Below are 24,325 nucleotides of genomic sequence, written 5' to 3' on the forward strand. Positions count from 1 at the left end.
TTCACATTGACAGAGCTGCAGTGGAGCAGGTCGAGAGTTTCAAGATCCTTGGTGTCCACATCACCAACAAACTATCATGGTCCAAGCACACCAAGACAGTCGTGAAGAGGGCACGACAATGCCTTTTCTCCCTCAGGAGACTGAAAAGATTTGGCATGGGTCCCCAGATCCTCAAAATGTTCTACAGCTGCACCATCGAGAGCATCCTGACCGGTTGCATCACTGCCTGGTATGGCAACTGCTCAGCATCCGACCGTAAGGCGCTACAGACGGTAGTGCGTACGGCCCAGTACATCACTGGGGCCAAGCTTCCTGCCATCCAGGACCTATATACTAACCGGTGTCAAAGACTCCAGTCACCAAAGTCATAGACTGTTCTCTCTGCTACCGCACAGCAAGCGGTACCGGAGCATCAAGTCTAGGTCCAAAAGGCTCCTTAACAGCTTCTAACCCCAAGCCATAAGACTGCTGAACAATTAATCAAATGGCCACCAAGACTATTTACATTGACCTCCCCCCCATTGTTTTTACGCTGCTGCTACTCGCTGTTTATTATCTATACAGTCATTATTATTATCTATACCCCCTACCTACATTTACAAATGACCTCGACTAACCTGTATCCCCGCACATTGACTTGGTACCGGTACCCGCTATATATAGCTTCGTTATTGTTATTTTATTGTGTTACTTTTAATTCGATTTTTTAGTTTATTTAGTAAATATTTTCTTAACTCTATTTCTTGAACTGCATTGTTGGTTAAGGGCTCGTAAGTAAGCATTTCACGGTAAGGTCTACACCTGTTGTATTCGGCGCATGCGACAAATAACATTTTATTTGATAGTGAGGGAAAATGGCGGCAATAACACCCACCGTGATCTTGACGTCACCACCGCTTTCCCCAATCTGAGGACCAAAGCAAGCGACATGGAAAAATCATAAAGGGCCAGAGGAGATGCCAGCTCCCCAGATAATATTATGCTATAGTGAAACTGAGTAAATGAAATACTGTACAAAAACCTAAAACTCATAAGCACAATATGCATCTGAAGTCTGAACCCATGCAACAGAATAAATAAATGTTGAATTGTGTAACAAAATTCTTTATAGTTTTGTTTATTCTGTAACATTTTCCCTGCTCTATAAACTCTCCCCAGCCCCAAACGCTGTTTGAGGACTAGACTACCAAAGCCACACTGCCACATAGACACTGTGCTCGCTCTGGAAAACTTTACAGTTTACTATTACCATACAGATCTTATTAGCTGTTGTCCTCACCTATTCATCTGAAGACAAAACAAACAGTCAGGGTCCAACCGTTTCCACAAATTGATGGAGAAGCTGTTCCCTTTCCCAACCACGAAGAAAATGCTTACCTTCCATGGAAAAGTCTGTTAGCCAACATGGAGTTCATCGATGTCTTATACTCCAGATAACCACTGAGAAACAGAGACACAGTTAATGACAAAATGACAACCATCAACATCACAGGCTGCACTGGGCTTCAGCATCTTCTATTGAATTTGTGGGGAGATGAATGTGTTATAACAGGGATATTGTGATACTCAATGTCATAGGCCCCAGTAATTTCAAGACCACTTCGAAACATACTGTGTAAAAAGCCACAAAATCCCCAGTATTAACAGGCCCATAAAGCTAATCAAGCAGCAAATCTCTCATACAGGAATATGGACTGTAAGCACAAAACTGGATTTCCCCCTAAATAGGGGGTTTAATGCTGTTTCAACTAGAAGTCATCATGGGATTTCAGCCATGTTTGGGGAAAATATAATAATGTAAAGTGTATAAATACTCTGAGATGTAATGTACAGTAACCAGCCAATTCTCTAATGTGCATCAGCTTCTCACCTTACTCCTAACTACAGTAGTAATAGATGTATTAAGTAGTAATAGCAGTGGTTAAATGTAGGGAGGCAGCAGTATGGACATCGCTTTTCTTCCCTTATTCTAAAATGTATCTAGACACTTGAATTAGTGTGCAACATTACCCAAAGTGTCTGAACCCCTCTCACCTATACAGTTCCCATGTCTCTGGGGTGGGGAAGATTCGGATGAACCCCCCTCGTCTCTCGTGCTCCTCTCTTATCCTCCTCAGGACTTTCAACTGCCATGGAGAAAAAAAAAGAAGAAAAAAAAAGAGAACCCTTAACAACAATTCTATATTAGTGATAGATAATATGATAGATCTGCATGAGAGGGAAACTAACTTCAGCTATGTATATTTACCTCCTCAGCAGTCAGGCCCAGGGTGCTGTCCCCCTGTTTACTTCCTGGCTTCTCCTTAGGCCCGTCTGTGTCAGTGTTGTTGGCTGACAGGGGTCTCTGCCGCTGCAGGAGAGGGGAGTGAACACATTGTTATATTGATACTGTACCATCCACGTACTTCCCACATAAATCCACCCTACTACTGGTTTAATATATAAATCCACCCTGATACTGGTTTAGTAAGTGTAATGAATAGGGTGTTAATGCAAGTTGGCTAGCTCTGTTTAATTCTTTCATTTGCACCTAAGAAATCATCTCACACACTGATAAAACATCTTAAAATGTAACAATCTGCTTATCTTTACATACAGAAAAGCACCAACTATATTGAAAATGTAAAAAAATATATTTAAAAAATCATCCCCTTTCCTCCCTCCCTGGGTTAAATAAATGGCACATATTCCATCTTGGCTAGCTGGCATTCCTGACTCCCTCTTACTCGGCATGCATTACCAGGGCTGATTGACGACTGGAGCGCAGGTTTGAACCCGGTCAGACAGCAGGGGCATAACCCCACAGGATCACATACAGCATTTGTCATCTAAATAGTGGGGGGAGATTACTTTTAATTTGTCTGACTGGTTGGGGGAAATATTAAATAACCTCAAATGTTGCTCCTAATCACAGTATAGGGGAAAAGGACAGGTTGTCCCTAGGAGCCCAGGATTGTGTAACTGCCTATCTAACAGGACTGCTTTAATGGCAAGATTGTTTTGCTGTGTCTGTAACCGGCAGAGGGGTTGAGGCATTGCACACTTGTACTAATGTGATGGATTCTAAGAGCTGCATTGCGGTGCTTATAAATCATAGTCTTGCCCAGACCAATCTACTAAAGACTATTCGATTTAAAGCACCACTTTAAGACCTTGATGCATAAATCGATAGAGTGTACTTTTTGGAAGACGCAAGTAGGGAAAATAGCAGAATAGTTTGGACTCAAAAAGAGAGTCTAAAAAGTAAAAGTGGTTGAAAAAGTGGCTTTCTTACCAGTTAAATGTAAAGACGTCACGGTGGTGAGGGAGAGGGAAAAGGTGCAGCAGGTTAATGTGGTTGGGTTAGAGGATATGAGAAGGCAGGACAACTTACCACTCTGGAGGGTGCAATGGCTGACTGAGCAGATAAAGGACGCTAAGAGAGGCAATGGAGTGTAAGTGACAGTGAGATGAACATCAGCCGCTAACTACACCTCACTGTAAACATACACACATGCAAAGAAGCACACTTAGACAAGCACATCGAAAGACACACATGCATAGAGTACACATATGAACAAACTTCCAGCCTTCTTACTGTAGAGAAACTCTATCTGTGCTCATTGCACGATAGCTATAAGGTGGAGTAGAAAAATGTCTGATTTGATGTCCCACCAGCAGATCCCAGCCCAGACCGGGTGCAGTAGTTGACTGCACGGAGCCAAGTGTATTAGCTGCTGTGGCATCATTAAGCAAAAGGGCCTAGTGAGAGGATTAGTCACTTGATAAAAAATGATAAATTATAATCCACAGAGCGCTGCACTCGCAGTGCTGATGATGTCACCCCAACACTGCAATTACATTAACAGTTGTTTTTCATGAGAATGATTTTCCATGAGGGCAAAAAGGGCTCAGCTCTAACAGCAAAACAAGTACAGTACAGCACAGTAAGAGACATGATGAGATGCTGAGAAAGACGTTCCATGAAGTCAAGTTACAATTGAAGTTGGAAGTTTAAACACACTTAGGTTGGAGAATTTAAAACTCCTTTTTCAACCACTCCACTAATTTCTTGTTAACAACTATAGTTTTGACAAGTCGGTTAGGACATCTACTTTGTGCATGACAAGTACATTTTCCAACAATTATTTAAAGACAGATTATTTCACTGTATCACAATTCCAGTGGGTCAGAAGTTTACGTACACTAAGTTGACTGTGCCTTTAAACAGCTTGGAAAATTCCAGAAAATGATGTCATGGCTATAGAAGCTTCTGATTAATTGGCTAATTGACATAATTTGAGTCAATTGGAGATGTACCTGTGGATGTATTTCAAGGCCTACCTTCAAACTCAGTGCCTCTTTGCTTCACATCATGGGAAAATCTAAAGAAATCATCCAATACATCAGGAAAAAAAATTGTAGACCTCCACAAGTCTGGTTCATCCTTGGGAGCAAATTCCAAATGCCTGAAGGTACCAAGTTCATCTGTACAAACAATAGTACGCAAGTATAAACACCACGGGAACACGCAGCTGTCATACCGCTCATGAAGGAGACGCATTCTGTCTCCTAGAGATGAACATACTTTGGTGCGAAAAGTGCAAATCAATCCCAGAACAGCAGCAAAGGACATTGTGAAGATGCTGGAGGAAACAGGTACAAAAGTATCTAGATCCACAGTAAAACAAGTTCTATATCGACATAACCTGAAAGGCCACTCAGCAAGGAAGAAGCCACTGCTCCAAAACCGCCATAAAAAAGCCAGACTACGGTTTGCAACTGCACATGGGGACAAAGATTATACTTTTTGGAGAAATGTCCTCTGGTCTGATGAAACAAAAATAGAACTGTTTGGCCACAATGACCATCGTTATGTTTGGAGGAAAAAGCCCAAAGAATACCATCCCAACCGTGAAGCACGGGGGTGGCAGCATCATGTTGTGGGGGTGCTTTGCTGCAGGAGGGACTGGTGCACTTCACAAAATAGGTGGCATCATGAGGATGGAAAATTATGTGGATATATTGAAGCAACATCAAGACATCAGTCAGGAAGTTAAAGCTTGGTTGCCAATGGGTCTTCCAAATGGACAACGACCCCAAGCATACTTCCAAAGTTGTGGCAAAATAGCTTAAGGACAACAACGTCAAGGTATTGGAGTGGCCATCATAAAGCCCTAACATCAATCCTACAGACAATTTGTGGGCAGAACTGAAAAAGTGTGTGCAAGCAAGGAGGCCTACAAACCTGACTCAGTTACACCAGCTCTGTCAGGAGGAATGGGCCAAAATTCACCCAACTTATTTTGGGAAGCTTGTGGAAGGCTACCCGAAACGTTTGACCCAAGTTAAACAATTTAAAGGCAATGCTACCAAATACGAATTGAATGTATGTAAACTTCTGACCCACTGGGAATATGATGAAAGAAATCAAATAAATCCCACTTATTATTCTGACATTTCACATTCTTAAAATAAAGTGGTGATCCTAACTGACCCAAGGCAGAGAATTTTTACTAGGATTAAATGTCAGGAATTGTGAAAAACTGTATTTGGCTAAGGTGTATGTAAACTTCCGACTTCAACTGTATATGGCATGGAAAGACGGTTCCTTCAGATGTCTAAACTAAATCACTTTTTTGTGAAACAATTAGAAGGGTGGTGTCCCATACCTGTGCTTTGTGGGCTGGGTACTTCAGGCCCGGGTCCAGAGCCACCCGTTCAGAGCGGGGTTGTCGTAGCAGGGGGTCCTGACAAACAAAACCTGCAGGGACATGACACTACAATGAGTAAATGACAGAGGCCAAATATTCTAGAGAGCATGTGTTATCTATAGCAGTAAAGCCACATGAATAAAATATCAATCTGACACTACCATTTGTGACATCAATACGGCAGCTGTAGTCCTAATCTTTATCCACAGTTCTTCTCACACCGACTCCCAATAATTGACATATGCTCTCTCTAAAACTCACTATGAGCTAACTGATCCAAAAAGTGAAGACAGAAAAACTACTTTATACTTTCCCTTCATACTTTCTCATACAGAGTGATAGGAAAACTTATTTTGGATCAAATCGACAGCTCAGGTCCTGAGGTTATTTGTACTGCCTCATCCAAGCCGTCAGGTAAGAATCGGGCTCTTGCCACGTTCTTGTCTAAATGCAGCAATTATTACAAGCACGGCTGACGCGTTACTGACAGCTACACACAAGGGGAAAATGAATGCTAATGGCATGCTGTCATTATTTACAGAGCTGGTATGCAGCCCAAGTGTTATCTGCCAAAAGCGCCGGGGTTTGTTTGGTGAATAATAGATGGGGTATGTTTTACATGTCACTGCTCATTTTCCCCAGGCCTGCACTCATGCATCAGTCCAAAGATAACTGGATATTTATGATTCCCTCCTCTCACTTAATGAGCGGGAGGGAGTGGAGGGAGATCCAGCCGCAAGCTGGCCCTGGTACAGACATACACATCACAGTCCCTCACACAGCGCCATTAGATATGGCCTCCAGGCTCTGGGGCTCAGTGTCATTTTATATCGTCAACGGATCATGACAGGGAAGTACAAACAAGATGATGACAAAAGTACTGATATGAACATACGGGGAGATTAAATGTAACCTTTATTTAACTAGGCAAGTCTGTTAAGAACAAATTCTTATTTACAATGACGGTATACCAGGGAACAATGGGTTAACTGCCTTGTTCAGAGGCAAAACGACAGATTTTTACCTTCTCAGCTTGGGGATTCGATCCAGCAACCTTTCAGTTACTGGCCCAATGCTCGAACCACTAGGCTTCCTGCCACCCCAAATGAGCTGTACTTGTAGTACAAGTGTCATTGTCAATGCTCAACTTGCTTTGGAAAAAATTGGCTGAGATTGAAAGTGTAATAAGAATATTTATTTCAGATGTGGACTTGAATTTCTATCAAATATTCTCCACAGCGGCAACCTGGCTACCTGAGAATGCATTAATTGTGAAGGAAGGTGACATAATAAAGACATGTTATTCTCTGCATTAAGAGTCTGTTGTATAAACAGTGTTAATCTGCACCTAGGGCTAACCAATTTTTTGTTTGCAAGCTAAGGATTTATTTGGCTTAATAATGTGAGATCGCATTTCTCAAGAGAGCTTAATGACTCCAAAACAACCAAGTCATCTGTTGACAATTTCCCCTGCCAGTCATTGAATGTCAATTACAATGATGCCTGTGGTTTCTCCACAATTCTGAGGCCCCATTATGGAGCAATCCTACTAGGCATATTCTCTAATATACAACGTTAAACTAAGTGTGGGGCAAAAGTTAAAGTGTAAAACAATGCCTGACTATCTCCACAGGCTGAAACCAAGCGTCAGGCAGCTGAATGGCCAATTAGCGGCTTTCTTCCTTCGCTGTGAGGATTTGCTGAAGAAAGCCCTAATAACAAGAGACACCGGGCTGAAAAATAAACGTAGTGGAACCTGCTGCAGGCTAAATGCTGAGGATGGCAGGAGCCAGGGCCAACAAAGTTTCCATCTACGCTGGCACTCCCCAGCTAGGCCGCAGCCCAGTTCACAGGTAAAGAGAGGCCTTGGAGGAGACATGGAAACGGGTGTTAAAGGCATGAGCAAAGTGATCAAAGGGCAACTCATTAAGCAGCCTGCCCATGACATGTCCTAAATGAAGTGTTGAGAATCGGGCCTGTTCTGAACTGACTTACTATGCAAAGCTATTGAGATGGCTTGGAAAATGTTTGTGTGCATGATTAGACAGATGCCTGCCTGAGAAAAGGTCCTTACAATTCATTATATTGTCAAAATGGAAATAGGTATCTTAGCAAGAGTGGTTATAATGAGATAAAGAGCCTGCATGGCAATTTGTGGATTCCTAAAAACTGGACCTTTCTGACAAACTAGGCTTTAAAACAAGAAAGTATATAGAGGTTATGGTTTAAAATAAACAGGTGGGTAGGGTTGGGCGGTACACCATATATGTGGTATCCTGGGGTATTTCAAAATACCATCAGTATGACTTTCCAATAAGATCAATACCCAATATGACATTTTTTAATACACATTTGAATATTAGTACTTTTTAAATAAATACCTGCAGTCAACTTGTGCACTAGGTAAAAGATAAAGCAGATCGCGTTCATCATTTTGCTTGTTAGACTATGTTGTTTGCCAGCTATATACACACCTTATAATGATTAAGTTAACTATATAGGATTTGCCAAATGTTATTCTCTCGAGCTGGGTTTTACTATCTTGCTAATGTTAGCTAAGTGGCTAAAGTTAGCTTGCAAGATCAAGCTTCTTGATAACAGGAGCAGAGACAATCCCCTCCTGGATTAAGTTCCCTGCTGTCTAATGTTTGTTTTGTTCGTGCTGCAAACTGCATTTTGATATGTACTGAACAAATATAAAATGCAACATGTCAAGTGTTGGTCCCATGTTTCATGAGCTGAAATAAAAGATCCCAGAAATGTTACATATTCAAAAAGCTTATTTCTCTAAAATGTTGGGCACAAATCCCTGTTAGTGAACATTTCTCCTTTGCCATCATAATCCATCCACCTGACAGGTGTGGTATATCAAGAAGCTGATTAAACAGCATGATCATTACACAGGTGCACCTTGTGCAGTGGACAATAAAAGGCCACTCTAAAATGTGCAGTTTTGTCACAACACAATGCCACAGATGTCTCAAGTTGAGGGAGTGTGCAATTGACATGCAGACTGCAGGAATGTCCACCAGAGCAGTTGCCAGATAATTTCGCTGCCATATGCCGCATCCAATGTCCTTTTAGAGAATTTGGCAGTACGGCCAACTGGCCTCATAATCGCAGACCACGTGTATGGCGTCGTGCGGGCGAGCGGTTTGCTGATGTCAATGTTGTGAACATGGTGGCGGTGGGGTTATGGTATGGGCAGGCATAAGCTACAGACAAAGAACACAATCGCATTTTATTGATGGTAATTTGAATGCACATAAATACCGTGACAAAATACAATTTATTTTAAGGTATCTGAGTCCAGATGCATATCCCTGTCATGCGTATTCCCTGTCATGTGAAATCCATAGATTAGGGCCTAATGAAATTTACTGTATTTAAATTGACTGATTTCCTCATATGAACTTTAACTCAGTAAAATCTTTGAAATTGTTGTATGCTGCGTTTATATTTTTGTTCAGTATACTTACATAACTTTATGAGCTGGGTTATCAGTCTTAGTAGTAAATGTTCGCATTTGCGCGTTAGCATTTACCTAGCATCCACTATGAGGATTCAATAGTACTAGTTAGCATTCTGGTAAGTAACTTTTTTTTAAAAGGGGGTTTTACATTTGATAAAAATATATATAGCACCCCTTGTGTGCACTACTGGTAATTCCGTATATCCCCAGGATGACACAGGCACGGTATGAAAGTATGGACATCTGGATACCGTCCAACCCTACAGGTGGGTATGTAATAAACAGAAACATTTTGGCCTAGAGCATTCATTCAGGTGTAGTCGCCAGACCAAACCCTTGGCATTCCTCCTTCCCCAAAACCCATGCATTAACACTTTTTTTATGTGCAAAGAGAGAAGGAGAAAGAGACTCACCCACAATAGAAAACATGTCTGATATCATGCTGGCCTTTATCTTCAGATCCAGAGGAGCATCGCTGGAATGAAAGATTCAAATCATATAAAAATTAACAAAAGACATTAGAAAGACATCAAAGTCCATACAGTAAAATAACACAATATGCCCTCTCACAAACAAGTGCAATCCCAAAGTTGTAGAGGACACAAACGTCTCAATCACAGTCAACTCACAGAATTTACTGGGCTGGAAAGAACTGCTCAGATGTATTTCAAGAGGATGAGGACATAAAAGCTTACATTTAGCCACTGGGTATTTATCAACAAATGAAGTGTAAATCCTCAAACATGCCATTTCATTATGTGTTATATTAACATGTCTATTACTAGAGCTCACCAGAGGATGTTTAAGGGTTTATGGGAGGAAAACAGAAGTGTGTTTCATCTCAAAGAAGGACAAGAAGAACACTTACACAGGTTTTTTTTCCAGAGCAGAGTAATGCTCTCAGAATGATGTTCAGAGAGCAACTGCTGTAAGGTCAAAGATCTGGCATAAGCATGTATTTGTTCCTGTGAACCGTGAGATGACATGCAGTCAGTCACAGTCACTCACCAGGCCAGGGAGGGAGAGAGGTTGACCTCCAGGAGCCATGGTTTGAGATTGGAGTCGATGAGCACATCAAAGCCATACAGTTCTGTAGATAAATACACACACATGAATAATGGAGTTACCAGAGGACATGGGAGGTCAGCAGAGTCTGGCTCTATTCTGGCTTCCGCTGACCCCATTTGGGATGACTAGGAATCTTTTCCCAACCACATATTAGGCTAAGTAATAGGCTAGGGCCTAGCGTTTTTCCTGGTCAGGTCACGTGGGGAGGAAAACCTTCTGATCCTAGTGATGGAAGAGCCTGTTGTCTTATAAACAATAATAAGCCACAATATAACACAGAAGACTTCAAGCGTCTTATCTTGGTTCCCACAAACTGGCAGTTGACAACATGGCTGGTGTTCGGGCTACTGATTATATGGATATTAAATATCCAATCTCTCAGAGAGAGAAACTACATCAAACGACTGCTGCTACTGAGGATTGGCTGGCTGCATTACATTAGCTAAGTATATTCACATTTCAGCTCCACTGAGCTGCTTTCATAAGAGCTGAGATGAGAACAGAGCATGTGAGCGGAGTAGAGCAGTTGGAAATCCCGCTCATCGAGCAGTTCTCCGCTCCGGTGCTTCATGTCCTTTCCAACCACTCCTCTAAAAGGAAAAAAAACAACAATGCTACTCCAAATTCGCTCCATTCGTTAAAATCAATGTAACCAACACCCATCTATTTTTGTGACCACCATTTGGTTTTGAAGTATTAAAACCAAACCATATGAATTGAAAGAAAAGTATTTGAATAAACATGAAAATGTGAATGTAAGAAGCGCACATAATTTCAAATAGGCTACATGTCATATTAAACAGCATATAAACACTCTAGATACGTCAGGAGCCAGACAGGGAGCCTAAGAAGGAACGAAAATGAATTACCTAGGCTATATTATTTCAATTATTTGAAGCCTATAAAGAAATACACTGAAGCATGTGCGAGTGCGACACAATAGGCTGTTAGGGACATATAGCGCTCAGCATTTAAACATTTCATTATAGTCTATAAATTGCGCATCATCAAATCCGCTTTGAAATGAAATAATTTGTCGTCACACGCTTACTTACAGGTCCTGTCCAACAATGCAAAATTAAAGATCAATTTAATTTAAAAAAAAATTGTGACAGTGAATAACGAATAAAAATAACATGGCTATACAGTGCATTCGGAAAGTATTCAGACCCCTTGACATTTTCCACATTTTGTTACGTTACAACCTTACTATAAATGAATTAAATAAATGTTTTTCCTCATCCACACACACAAAGTGAAAACCGGTTGAGAAATTGGCACATTTACTAGAAATAAAAAAACAGAAATACCTTATTTACATAAATATACAGACCCTTTGCTATGAGACTGTTTTTCAGTGGCAGGGACTGGGAGACTAGTCAGGATCAAGGGAAGGATGAACGGAGCAAAGTACAGAGAGATCCTTGATGAAAACCTGCTCCAGAGCACTCAGGACCTCAGACTGGGGTGAAGGTTCACCTTCCATCAGGACAATGACCCTAAGCACACAGCCAAGACAACGCAGGAGTAGCTTCGGGACAAGTCTCTGAATGTCCTTGAGTGGCCCAGCCAGAGCCCAGACTTGAACCCGATCGAACATCTCTGGAGAGACCTGAAAATAGCTGTGCAGCGACGCTCCCCATCCAACCTGACAGAGCTTGAGAGGATCTGCAGAGAATGGGAGAAACGCCCCAAATACAGGTGTGCCAAGCTTGCAGCGTCATACCCAAGAAGAGTCGAGGCTGTAATCGCTGCCAAAGGTGCTTCAACAAAGTACTGAGTAAAGGATCTGAATATTTATGTAAATGTGATTTATTTTTATTTTTATTAATTTGCAAAAATAAAACAGTTTTTGAGTGGTCATTATGGGGTATTGTCTGTAGATTGAGGGGGAAAACAATTTAATCAATTTTAGAAGGCTGTAACGTAACATAGCTATATAAAGGGAGTAGAAAATAACATGGCTATATAAAAAGGGAGTACCAGTACCAAGTCGATGTGTATGGGTACAAGCTATGTACTGTACATATACAGTACCAGTCAAAAGTTTAGACACCTACTCATTCAAGGGTTCTTGTTTATTTGTACTATTTTCTACATTGCTGAATAATAGTGAAGACATCAACACTATGAAATAACACATATGGAATCAGGTAGTAACCCCCCAAAAATTTAAACAAATCAAAATATATTTTAGATTCTTAGAGTCACCCTTTGCCTTGATGACAGCATTGCACACTCTAGACATTCTCTCAACCAGCTTCATGAGAAATGCTTTTCCAACAGTCTTGAAGGAGTTCCCACATATGCTGCTTTTCCTTCACTCTGTGGTCCAAACCATTATCAATTGGGTTGAGGTTGGGTGATTGTGGAAGCCAGGTCATCTGATGCAGCACTCCACCACGCTCATTGTGTAAGGGCTATTTGACCAGCCTGGAGGTGTGTTGGATCATTGTCCTGTTGAACAACAATTCATAATCCCACTAAGCGCAAACCAGATGGGATGGCGTATCACTGAAGAATGCTGAGGTAGCCATGCTGGTTAAGTATGCCTTGAATTATAAATAAATCAAAGACAGTGTCACCAGCAAAACACCCCCACACCTCCTACTCCATGCTTCACGGTGGAAACCACACATGCGGAGATCATCCGTTCACCTAGTCTGCATCTCACAAAGACACGGTGGTTGGAACCAAAAATCACAAAATTGGACTCAGACTAAAGGACAGATTTCCACTGGTCTAATATTCATTACTCATGTTTCTTGGCCCAAGCAAGTCTCTTCTTTATTTTGGTGTCGTTTAGTAGTGGTGTCTTTGCAGTAATTCGACCATGAAGGCCTGATTTACGCAGTCTCCTCTGAACAGTTGATGTTGAGATGTCCGGAATAACTGACCTTCATGTCTTAAAGTAATGATGGACTGTCGTTTCTCTTTGCTTAATTCAGCTGTTCTTGCCATAATATGGACTTTTACCAGATGGGGTGGTATACAGAAGAAGGCCCTACTGTACCTTGTCACAACACAACTGATTGGCTCAAACGCAATAAGGAAAGAAATTCCACAAATGAGCTGTTTTGACTGGTAGTATAGGTAGAGGTAAAGTGACTAGCAGGAGCGTATGTGTGTGGCGTCAGTATGCATGTTTGTGCGTGTGGGCGTATGTGTCTGTGTGTGTTGGGGTGTCAGTGGAAGTACACTGCATATACAAAACATTACAATGACAGCTTTCACCTGGTCAGTCTATGATCACTTATGAATGTCACTTGTTAAATCCACTTGAAAATCAGTGTAGATGAAGGGGAGGAGACAGGTTAAAGAATGATTTTTAAGCCTTGAGACAATTGAAACATGGATTGTGTGTGTGTGTGTGCACGCACGCACGCACGTGTGCCATTCAGAGAGTGAATAGGCAAGACAAAAGATTTAAGTGCCTTTGAACAGGGTATGGTAGTAGGAGCACCGGTTTGTGTAAAGAACTGGTTTTTCACACTAAATCGTTTCCTGTGGGTATCAAGAGTGGTCCACCACGCAAAGGACATCCAGCCAAATTGACAAAACTGTGGGAAGCATTGGAGGCAATATGGGCCAGCATCCCTGCGGAACACTTTCGACACCTTGTACTTTCGACACCAGTGATGTACTGGGCCGTATGCATTACCCTCTGTAGCGCCTTGAGGTTGGATGCCAAGCAGTTGATATACCAAGCGGTGATGCAGCCAGGCAAGATTCTCTCGATGGTGCAGCTGTAGAACTTTGAGGATCTGAGGACCGATGCCAAATCTTTTCAGCCTCATGAGGGGGAAGAGGCGTTGTCGTGCCCTCTTCACGACCGTGTTGGTGTTTGGACCATGATAAATCCTTAGTGATATGGACACCGAGGACCTTGAAGCTCTCGACCTGCTCCACTACAGCACCGTCGATGTGAATGGGGGCATGCTCGGCCCTCCGTTTCCTGTAGTCCATGATCAGCTCCATTGTCTTACTGAAGATGAGGGAAAGGTTGTTGTCTTGGCACCACACTGCCAGGTCTTTGACCTCCTCGGTGATCAGGTTTACCACCGTTGTGTCATCAGCAAACTTAATGGTGGTGTTGGAGTCGTGCGCAGTCGTGGGTGAACAGGGAGTACAGGAGGGGACTAAGCACGCACACCTGGGGGGCCCCTGTGTTAAGGGTCAGTGTGGCGGATGTGTTGTTGCATACCCTCAACACCTTGGGGCAGCCCGTCAGGAAGTCCAGGAACAAGTTGCAGAGGGAGGTATTCATTCCCAAGGACCTTAGCTTAGTAATGAGCTGAGGGCTCGATGGTGTTGAACACTGAGATGTAGTCAATGAACAGCATTCTAATGTAGGTGTTCATTTTGTCCAAACAGGAAAGGGCAGTGTGGAGTGGAATATAATTTGCATCATCTGTGGATCTGTTGGGGCGGTATGCAAACTGAAGTGGGTCCAGGGTGTCTGGGATGATGGTCTTGATGTGAGCCGTGACTTTCAATGTATTTCATGGCTACAGATGTGAGTACTATAGTCATTTAGACAGGTTACCTTGGTGTTCGTGGGCACAGGGACAATGGAGGTCTGCATGAAACATGTAGGTTTTACAGACTTGGTCAGGGAGAGGTTGAAAATGTCAGTGAAGACACTTGCCAGCTGTTCAGTGCATGCTCCAAGTATGCATCCTGATAACCTATTTAAAAGGTGTTACTCACATTGGCTACAGAGAGCGTAGTCACACAGTTGTCCGGAACAGCTCATGCTCTCACGCGTGATTCAGTGTTGCTTGCCTCGAAGCGCGCATAGAAGTAATTTAGCTCGTCTGGTAGGCTCGTGTCGTTGGGCAGCTCTCGGCTGTGCTTCCCTTTGTAGTCTGTAATAGTTTGCAAACCCTGCAACATCCGACGAGCGTCAGAGCCGGTGTAGTAGGATTCAATCTTAGTCCTGTATTGATGCTTTGCCTGTTTGATGGTTCGTCGGAGGGCATAGCTGGATTTCTTAAAAGCGTCCGGGTTAGTGTCCCGCTCCTTGAAAGCGGCAGCTCTAGCCTTTAGCTCAGTGCAGATGTTGCCTGTAATCCATGGCTTCTGGTTGGGATATGTACAGTACGTACGGTAACTGTGGGGACTACGTCATCAATGCACTTATTAATGAAGCCGGTGACTGATGTCGTAAACTCCGATGCCAGCGGATGAATCCCGGAACATATTCACGTCTGTGCTAGCAAAGCAGTCCTGTAGCTTAGCATTCGTTTCATCGGGCCACTTCCGAATTAAGCGTTTTAATGGTACTTCCTGTTTCTGCTTGTAAACAGGAATTAGGAGGATAGAGTTATGGTCAGATTTGCCAAATGGAGGGTGAGGGAGAGCTTTGTACACATCTCTGTGTGTGGAGTAAAGGTGGTCTTGAGTTTTTTTCCCCCTCTAGTTGCACAGGTGACATGCTGGTAGAAATTAGGTAAAACAGATTTAAATTTTCCTGCATTAAAATCACCGGCCACTAGGAGTGCTGCCTCTGGATGAGTATTTTCTTATTGGCTTATGGCCCTATATAGCTTGTTGAGTGCGGTCTTAGTACCAGCATAGGTTTGTGGTGGTAAATAGACAGCTCCGAAAAATATAGATTAACTCTTGGTAAATAGCATGGTTTACAGCTTATCATGAGGTATTCTAATTCAGGCGAGTAGAACCTTGGAGACTTCCTTAATATTAGAGATTGCACACCAGCTGTTAAAAGACACACACCCCCGCCCTTGAGTTTACGAGACGCTGCCGTTCTGTCCTGCCGATGCATAGAAAGCCCAGTTATATTTATATTAACCGTGTTCTCGTTCACCCAGGACTCCGTGAAGCATAGGACATTACTGTTCTTCAGGACCCGTTGATATGATAATCTCGAACAGAGCTTGTCCAGTTTATTCTCCAGTGATTGTACATTCACCAATAGAACAAAAGGGTAGAGGTGGTATATTCACTCGCCGCTGTAGTTTCATCAGGGTGCCCCCACGTCGGCATCTACATCGTCATATTTTCCTCTTGCGAGTGTCAAGGATTTGGGCCTGGTCCGGGTGAGCATTGTGTCCTGAATTCTTCAGCTAAATTGAGGTTAGTGACTGCTGTTTTGATGTCCAGAAGCTCTTTTCGGTCATAGGAAACGATGGCGGAAACATTATGTACAAAAAAAACAATTAAGATCAGCACAAACAAAATAGCATAATTGGTCAGGAGGCCATTATATACAATAGAAAATGTTCATGCCATTATATACACACTATAAATCCTTCCACATTGGGCTGGTGTTGCTCAGTCAATATTGTAGCACAAAATTTGCCTACATGGTGATCTCAGTTTAAACCACACCTCAGTCCCAAACGGTCACCCTCTAGGCCTAGCTGAAGAGAAGCAAATGATTATGACGGAGCAGATTATTGATAGACCCTGAACGCCAACCAAGCTAAGTTTGGAAAGTATTTTCCAAGTGCGAGGGACCTGGCGAGACAGACAGACAGACAGACAGACAGACAGACAGACAGACAGACAGACAGACAGACAGACAGACAGACAGACAGACAGACAGACAGACAGACAGACATATTCCACTCCATCGTCAGCTTGGCAGAGAGCAACACAATAAAGACCTTTTACTGAGTGGTCAGGGAGTTCCCTGTGTACAAACTCATCCATTCTCTCCCACTCCCTCTCTCCTTCCTTCACGGTTATAAAACAGGAATTTCACCACAGCGCGACGGGGCTAGGAGCCCTGTGGAAGCCCTCCTCACCACCACTCCCTCACACTGCACCGCTCGGCCTGGGGAGAGTCCATTAGCTCAGCCCACTGCCCCCAGAGAAAAGCCACAGTCTTTTACAGGGACAGGGCACTGGGCAAAGCTCTGGCCATAATGCCAGGGGAAAATCTGCTTAAAGGCTCTTCAAAAGAAAAGAGTCAGTTTTGAGAAGAGGCCAGAGGTTGTTGTTTTCAAAGCGGTCATAGCGCAAGTTGTTTATTCTAGTGTTAGAGGTCAACATCAGTGTTAATACAGAGAACCCATGCTATGTTATGTTCACACAGTTGTTGGTGGATGAGTGATATTACAGTGCAAGGCAAGTTTTATAATAAACAAATCTATATTCAGTCATTCATTGTTTGTTTATTTATCGATTTTCAACAAGGGCCTCCCTATCCTCTTCTTCATGGTTTTCTGACAATAGTAAATGGCAGCATGAGACTTCCAAAGTCTCTGAGATTCGAACTTCTTCAAGAGTAGGCAAATTTATCTTTGCTTGTAAAATATTTATTTAACTGACTTGACTAGTTAAATAAAGGTGAAGAACAAATTCAGGGAACAGTGGGTTAACTGCTTTGTTCAGGGGCAGAATGACAGATTTTTACCTTGTCAGCTCGGGGATTTAATCCAGCAACCTTTCGGTTACTGGCCCAACGCTCTAACCACTAGGCTACCTGCCGCCCCTAAATATGACACTTACGAAAGATCTAAATTATTCCAACTCATCCATATTCTTTTTAAATTTGAGAAAAGTCATTCATCATGTCATTACTAGGGGTCAAGGGCCTTGCTAAACTCATGTTAAAGTGGAATTGATCCAAAATGTGACAATGCAGTCCTTAGCCAAGGCCTGTAACATTAGTAGCAGAACCAATCTGTCTTTGGGTAAGGATTGGACACTAAAAGCCAAACAGTAGTTGCTAAGCAGAATGCAGGGATTTTCTTTTCCATTCACTGACACAGAGAGAGAGAGAGAGAGAGAGAGAGAGAGAGAGACAGAGACAGAGAGAGAGAGAGAGACAGAGAGAGAGAGAGAGAGAGAGAGAGAGAGAGAGAGAGAGAGCACCATAAAACAAGTATCAGGGAACAGAGCATAAATTGTTTGAGCCTGGAGTGCCTCAGTGGCACCACAACAACGGGAGAAAGAGAGAAAACAAACAAAGCCTCTCCACCTCGCCAGCCCCCAACAAGCAGACTCCATGTGCCGCGCATTTTCCCCCAATTAGGAGCAGACGCCGCTGCTGCCCCATGAGCCCCTGGAGCCGGCAGCCGCTCGCGCCGAGACGCGTTTGTTCTGTTGCTCGACCGCTGCCTGGGGAGTGCCGTTAACGCAGCCACAGAGAAGCCACAACAGACATAACACAGCGAGAGAGGAGAACATCCACAACACCCATTAAAAGAGGGAGGGAAATAAATAAAGAAGAAGTGATGATCAAGAGGAGCGTTTTTTACTATTGGATGGGCGCAGTTGGAAACTCCATCACAAGCGACAGCGCCAGAACAATGATCTCCCCACCCCGGCCATGCAGTTCATGGGCCCCACAATAACAACAACAACATAAAGAATCTTCTTGAAGTGGGTTTCATTGTTACTTATCACAAATTGGATTATTGCAGCATTTTCAAATAAATCACTTATGTTGACGTTGTAAATCCTGAGAAACAGAGAGGAGCAACAAGTTTGATGCCAAAGGCATGAAGACGCCCTGAATGCAATAAAATAAAAACTGCTGTATCTCCATGGATAACACAAAAAAGCACTACGATAAAAATGAGCAGCTCAAAACATAGGCTAAATCCAGTGATTTGCAAAGAATTTCATAATAACCATATATCATCCTCATCGTAAAACCCCTATTTTTGGGACAGTAAAGTGTTTGATTTACGGACAAATGTAGGACTAAAAGTTGTTTATAAAAATATTGCTGATTCCACACTATGTAGTAGATTAAATGAGAGATGTTCTGTGGAATACATGAGCAGTTAGTGGAATGTTTTGTGTTGAACAAAATAAGCCTTTGGCTTGGCTAGATCAGATCTCAGTCAAAACATGTCTTAATCAGCATCTCTCAGTAAAAAGCCTATCCATTAATCATAAGGCATAGTGGTAAAGAGAGCAGCATGGGTGGCATCCTCCCCCCAACACACAACTCACCAAGGCAAGTTAGAAGGGAAAAAAATTGTTGTTTTTACTCTTTCCCACATCACAGAGAGTATTAAAGGATTTTGTTACAGTAGGCTCGTTAAGATAGGCAGAGCAATTTGTGCAAAAAGTGCAAATCCCATTTGAAAACAATAAACATTGTATTAAAGACACTAAAAAGGCTTGGAATAGTTTGCTGCAAATTAAGATTACAACCCGCTTTATGGCCATGTGTGGCTATGGTCCAGAAGTGGCAGAGATTGCCTGTTAACTCTGAACAATAGGCCCTATTTTAGGGACGCATACACCGCCCTCATTACCCACAATTATTTAAAAGGATACATCACAGCCTACTAATGTTTTCCTTTTAATTGGTGCATGGCAATATTGCTGGATCATTTCAGAGCATGAATTAACATTGAATTCATGTTTGGGAGATTGTGGGTGGAGGAGAGGAAGGCAGAGAGAGAAGGACGTCGACAGGAGCTGAGAGAGCTGTGGTTTGGGTTGAAATTATTTACGGGAGAAGATAAAGCACACAGTGATACTGGACTCCCTGAAGCAGAGGCAGGCCTGGCCTCCCAGCACTCATGTTTTATACTGGCTCCTACAGTACATGTCTCCACAGACACTCAGTTAAAAAGCAACAGGCCCACCTTGAGAGGAGGATGAGAACAGAGGTAGCAGGACAAGGGTGGTCCTCTGGAATTGTCAGGACTAGAGTTGTCACTGTTTTCCTTTGGAAATTGTCTCCAGCAGACACACTGAATTTTATAATTAACTAGCTTGAGGCGATCTGAAGACAACAAAATTACACCACAGACGGTAAACTGATATCACAAAGGGTAATGGGCATGTTTATTAGTCAACTGTCTTGTGTGTAGAACAAAATAGATGGGCCTAACTGCCTGTGAACAGTGTGTGTATGCTCACAAGGATGTGTGTAAGTTCATTGGTGTGTCAACATCCATTCATGTCCTGTTCTCTCACTCTACTGTCATCTTTCCCTAAAATGACTCATTTCCATCAGGCAAGTACAAAGGCAGGATTAAGGCATGCCGCCCCGGCCCCACCTCATCCCACAAACACCTTCATCTGAACATTTCACACCCTGGGCCCGTCTGCCTGTTAAGCACTGTGGTGATGCCTGCCGATCGGGGCACAGATATTATCTCTACACAAGCGATGCTCAGATAACATGCTTTTTGCCTTGGTACACAGCCCCTACAGCCCAAACAATCACAAGTCAGGGCCTATTATGTCTACAGTGGCTTGTCAAAAGTGCAGCCAGGGCTCTCGACTTTTCTAACCAGTGAGAGCACAAAGCAAAGAGAGACAGAGTTACAGACAAGAACAGGAAGAGAACGAGAGACAGAGAGAGACAGCGTGCAAGAACGAAAAGGAGACAGAAGGCAGAGGATGCTCAGCAGACCTGGCTACAGTCAAACCCCAGGTCTCGGAGAGAACGCCAGCGAGAGAGGGAAGACAATTAGTGCCAACACTAACATCAGTAATGGCTCCAAAATGGAGTTCACGCGAGCCTGGTGCTACACAGGAGCAGCCAAGAAAACAGACACCCTAAATCAGACAGACCTGAATGGCAACAGAAAAAAGGAAACAAATTCCTGCTTCGGTCAACAGGCTGACTCCAAAACCATCCGGACTGGCAGAGAGCAGGACGGATTTGGGAATGTCTGTAGTCTGCACCGAAGAAATGAAGGAGAAAATGAAACGCTATGGAATGCTACATATTCAAAGATCGAGCATCAACAAGGCAAGAGTGTGGCAGACAATCTTACCGAAGCAGTTGTTCCTGTGGGGCACAAACATCTTGCAGGCAGTGGCTATCTGCAGCTCAGCGCTCAATACAGCCTTGATCACCAGGTCCTCCACCTGACTCATCAGCACTGGAAAACACAGAAACAGACAGCAGGGTGACACTCAGTCTGAGACCTGCCATGGGTTAGTCTACTTTACACACAGGACCCTAAAGAACTTTACACTGGACACAAAGTGGCTAGAATATCTCAGCATCTTTAACACAATCTGTGGTTACAGGTTGACGTGTAGATTCTGCCCTACTGAGCATTTTGACAGAGAAGGGTGGGGATCTGGGTGTAAGACTGAATCCGGTTCAACTACAGTAACATTTCTTTGACTGTTCATGGACAATAGCACGGACGTTCTGAGCCAGGAGAGGGTGGAGGGGAGGAGGTTCAAAGGAGAGTGAAGAGTTCAGACTACTCACATGTGGTGTCTTTTCCCTCCTGCTTCAAATACCGCAGCATTGCACTCATGCTCCATTTGTTCCCATAATCCTCCACTTCAGGGTCATCACAACTGAAAAGGAAGAAAATAAATATAATGGTCTGGCTTTTTCCAAAACAATTCATGCTACAACGTTGAAAAGATAGTCATTAGAAAACCAAAGTGGGAATCTATCTAGCATCTGAAAATACCATTCAAAAGCCCAAAACACAAAAGGTGTATGATTTGCTGTTTTCACAATTCTATGCACCATCAATGAGCTACATATTAACTTAGAGATTCCTGAAGGAGAATAGAAAAGTGGTTGTTCCCTGCAGATCCCAGGTTACCTGACATAGTCGCTGCTCTTCTTGTTCACGCTGTAGTTGGTGAGATGCATGAACTGGTTCTTGATGTTCTTTGTGCCACAGTCATACTTCACGGTGGCAAACCTGTAGGCAGAGTTGTGGTTCAATTAAACAATTTCCAAAACCACAACTTACAGAGGATGCACAAAGAGTTACTATACAGTACTTACAGCAATTCATATGATTGACCTTTGACAGCATTAGAGGGTCTATTAGTAAAGGAGAGATGTTCCCCATACTGTACTATGTATTAAAGAGGTTTGGACACCACATGTGGAATATTGAGAATTCCTTGGCATACAGTGAGTACCCGAATCCAGTCAAACCAAATGGAATGTCAAAGATTAAAGTGGTATTCGCGATTCAGCCAGGATTAATTGCCCACCGTTAATAATCAAGCACGGTCTGCGCTAAACAGCAGTGTGCGTTTGTGTTTGCGTGCCTCACGCTGTGCAGCACATCTCTGTCAAGCCTAGCCGAGATGAGCCAATCATTATGCATCATCCACCCATCACTGCCCCCAACCCCACCTGAGCCCAGACGATCTTAATGATGAATGAATACAATATTACAGCTGGCTCCATGTAAAGAAACAGGAAAATTGTTGATCTAATATGATAATAAGAAAATAACTAAATATTGCAAATAGCATTGCGGCTGTGGGACACTCATTTTTAGTCTGTCACTGCAGATTTACATCTGAGACTCATAAGATAATTACAGCACAATATCATTCATGTTTAATAAATCTGTAAAACAATTTGAAACAGAGTTCTGTCTCCTGCTTATCTGGGTCCAAGTCTGAGCAAAGAGCATTTGATTATTTCATTGGACCATGGAGACAATGGAGAGCTTTGTTTGAAAGCCCCACCAAACCGTACTACTCATCAGTGGCAGATAGAAACGTTTAGACCGCCCTCTACTGGTCATTGTGTAGTAACTTCCTAACTACAGATACTTTTCTTCACTACTTTCATGAAGACAGGAAATAATTCCAAAGGCACTATCCAACATGGACCCTTTTGACCCAATACACACTTCAACGCCCTAGCTAATGGAGATTAGATATCCCATACATAATCATTGGTGGCAGGTAGCCTAGCAGTTAAGGGCGTTGGGCCAGTAACCAAAAGGTCGCTGTTTCGAATCCCCAAGCCGACTAGGTGAAAAATATGTCGATATGCCCTTGAGCAACGCTTTTAACCCTAACTGTTCCTGGATAAGAGCTTCTGCTAAATGATTCATATGTAACTGGACATTATTTGCATAACACAAAGGAAAGATCCAGTACACAGCTCACCTGGCCAGGCCCTCCTCATAGAGATAGATAGTGAGTGGATCATATGATGTCACCAGCACATACAACCGCACATCAAACTTGAAGTCTGCAAAAAATGTATTAAACATAGATCAAAATTACTGCTTTTCTAACTACTGTCTTCACCTGCATAAGTAACTGATTTGACAACACAAGAAGGGCAAAAACTCACCATCAATCAGTAACGGGTTATTGATGTAACGAGAAACTAAGATGTTCTCATCCATTGGAATCTGGGTGGGCTTTGTAGGATAAGGATCATATGTTAGGCTAAATAACACGTCAATCATTAGATTACACATACAGTGAGCTCAAAGCATTTGACAGTGACACACTGAAATTATAAAAAATGACTATGGAGGTTAAAGTGCAGACTGTCAGCTTTAATGAGGGTATTTTCATCCATATAGGGTGAACCGTTTAGAAATTACAGCACTTTTTGTACATAAGTCCCCCCCATTTTAGGGGACCAAAGGTATAGGGACAAATTCCCTTATATGTGTATTAAAGTAGTCAAAAGTTTAGTATTTGGTCCCATATTCCTAGCACGCAATGATTACATCAAGCTTGTGACTCTACAAACTTGTTGGATGCATTGCTCTTTGTTTTGGTTGTGTTTCAGATTATTTTGTGCCCAATAGAAATGAAGGGTAAATAATGTATTGTGTCATTTTGGAGTCAGTTTTATCGTAAATAAGAATAGAATATGTTTCTAAACATGCTGCCATGACTCCTGAGAGTCCTGAATGAATCATGAATAATGATGAGAGAGAAAGTTAGACAAAGATGCACAAACATCATACCGCCAAGACATGCTAACCGCTCACCAATACAGAGGTTAGCATTTTTGGGGGGGTATGATATTTGTGCGGCTGTAGCTTTCTCACTCATCATTCACAATTCATTCAGGAGTACAGAGCCAAAGTACAGAACCAAAACAAAAACATTTGTCACTGTTCCAATACTTTTGGAGCTCACTGTATAATGCACCAGGTCCAGTATGATCAAGTCAGACATGAAATTGGCCATCCAAAGAGAAAACCCATCCTGTACAGCAGTCTATCAGAGGAGCGGGGTCATTTATGAGTATGAAATGTGTTGCAGGTGGTGAAACTGAGAGGGTTGAGGGAGGTGGAGAGCTACTATCCGTCGGGCTGGCTACAGTTCAGAGAAAACCCCCAAAATGAACATCCTTCTTTCTAAATATCACCCTGACATTCTTTCCACTGTTTCATAA

The 24,325-nt window shown here is 42.6% G+C and overlaps 1 protein-coding gene across 1 annotated transcript in view; it reads right to left on the bottom strand.

Annotated features, from left to right (window-relative positions):
- ttll5 (tubulin tyrosine ligase-like family, member 5) overlaps nt 1-24,325 on the bottom strand; it is an 88,646-nt gene that overhangs the window by 55,481 nt on the left and 8,840 nt on the right. Inside the window, exons 8-20 of the mRNA XM_045693911.1 lie at nt 23,261-23,330; nt 23,071-23,155; nt 21,753-21,854; nt 21,404-21,495; nt 20,955-21,062; nt 10,174-10,255; nt 9,579-9,640; nt 5,652-5,743; nt 3,374-3,415; nt 2,249-2,350; nt 2,035-2,126; nt 1,378-1,440; nt 875-907 (exon numbers count right to left, since the gene is read on the bottom strand). Coding sequence (XP_045549867.1) covers nt 875-907; nt 1,378-1,440; nt 2,035-2,126; nt 2,249-2,350; nt 3,374-3,415; nt 5,652-5,743; nt 9,579-9,640; nt 10,174-10,255; nt 20,955-21,062; nt 21,404-21,495; nt 21,753-21,854; nt 23,071-23,155; nt 23,261-23,330 — 1,025 coding nt within the window. The remainder of the gene's footprint in view (nt 1-874; nt 908-1,377; nt 1,441-2,034; nt 2,127-2,248; nt 2,351-3,373; nt 3,416-5,651; nt 5,744-9,578; nt 9,641-10,173; nt 10,256-20,954; nt 21,063-21,403; nt 21,496-21,752; nt 21,855-23,070; nt 23,156-23,260; nt 23,331-24,325) is intronic.

This window comes from Salmo salar, chromosome ssa01 (genome assembly GCF_905237065.1).
Source record: "Salmo salar chromosome ssa01, Ssal_v3.1, whole genome shotgun sequence".
Taxonomy (NCBI): Eukaryota; Metazoa; Chordata; class Actinopteri; order Salmoniformes; family Salmonidae; genus Salmo; species Salmo salar.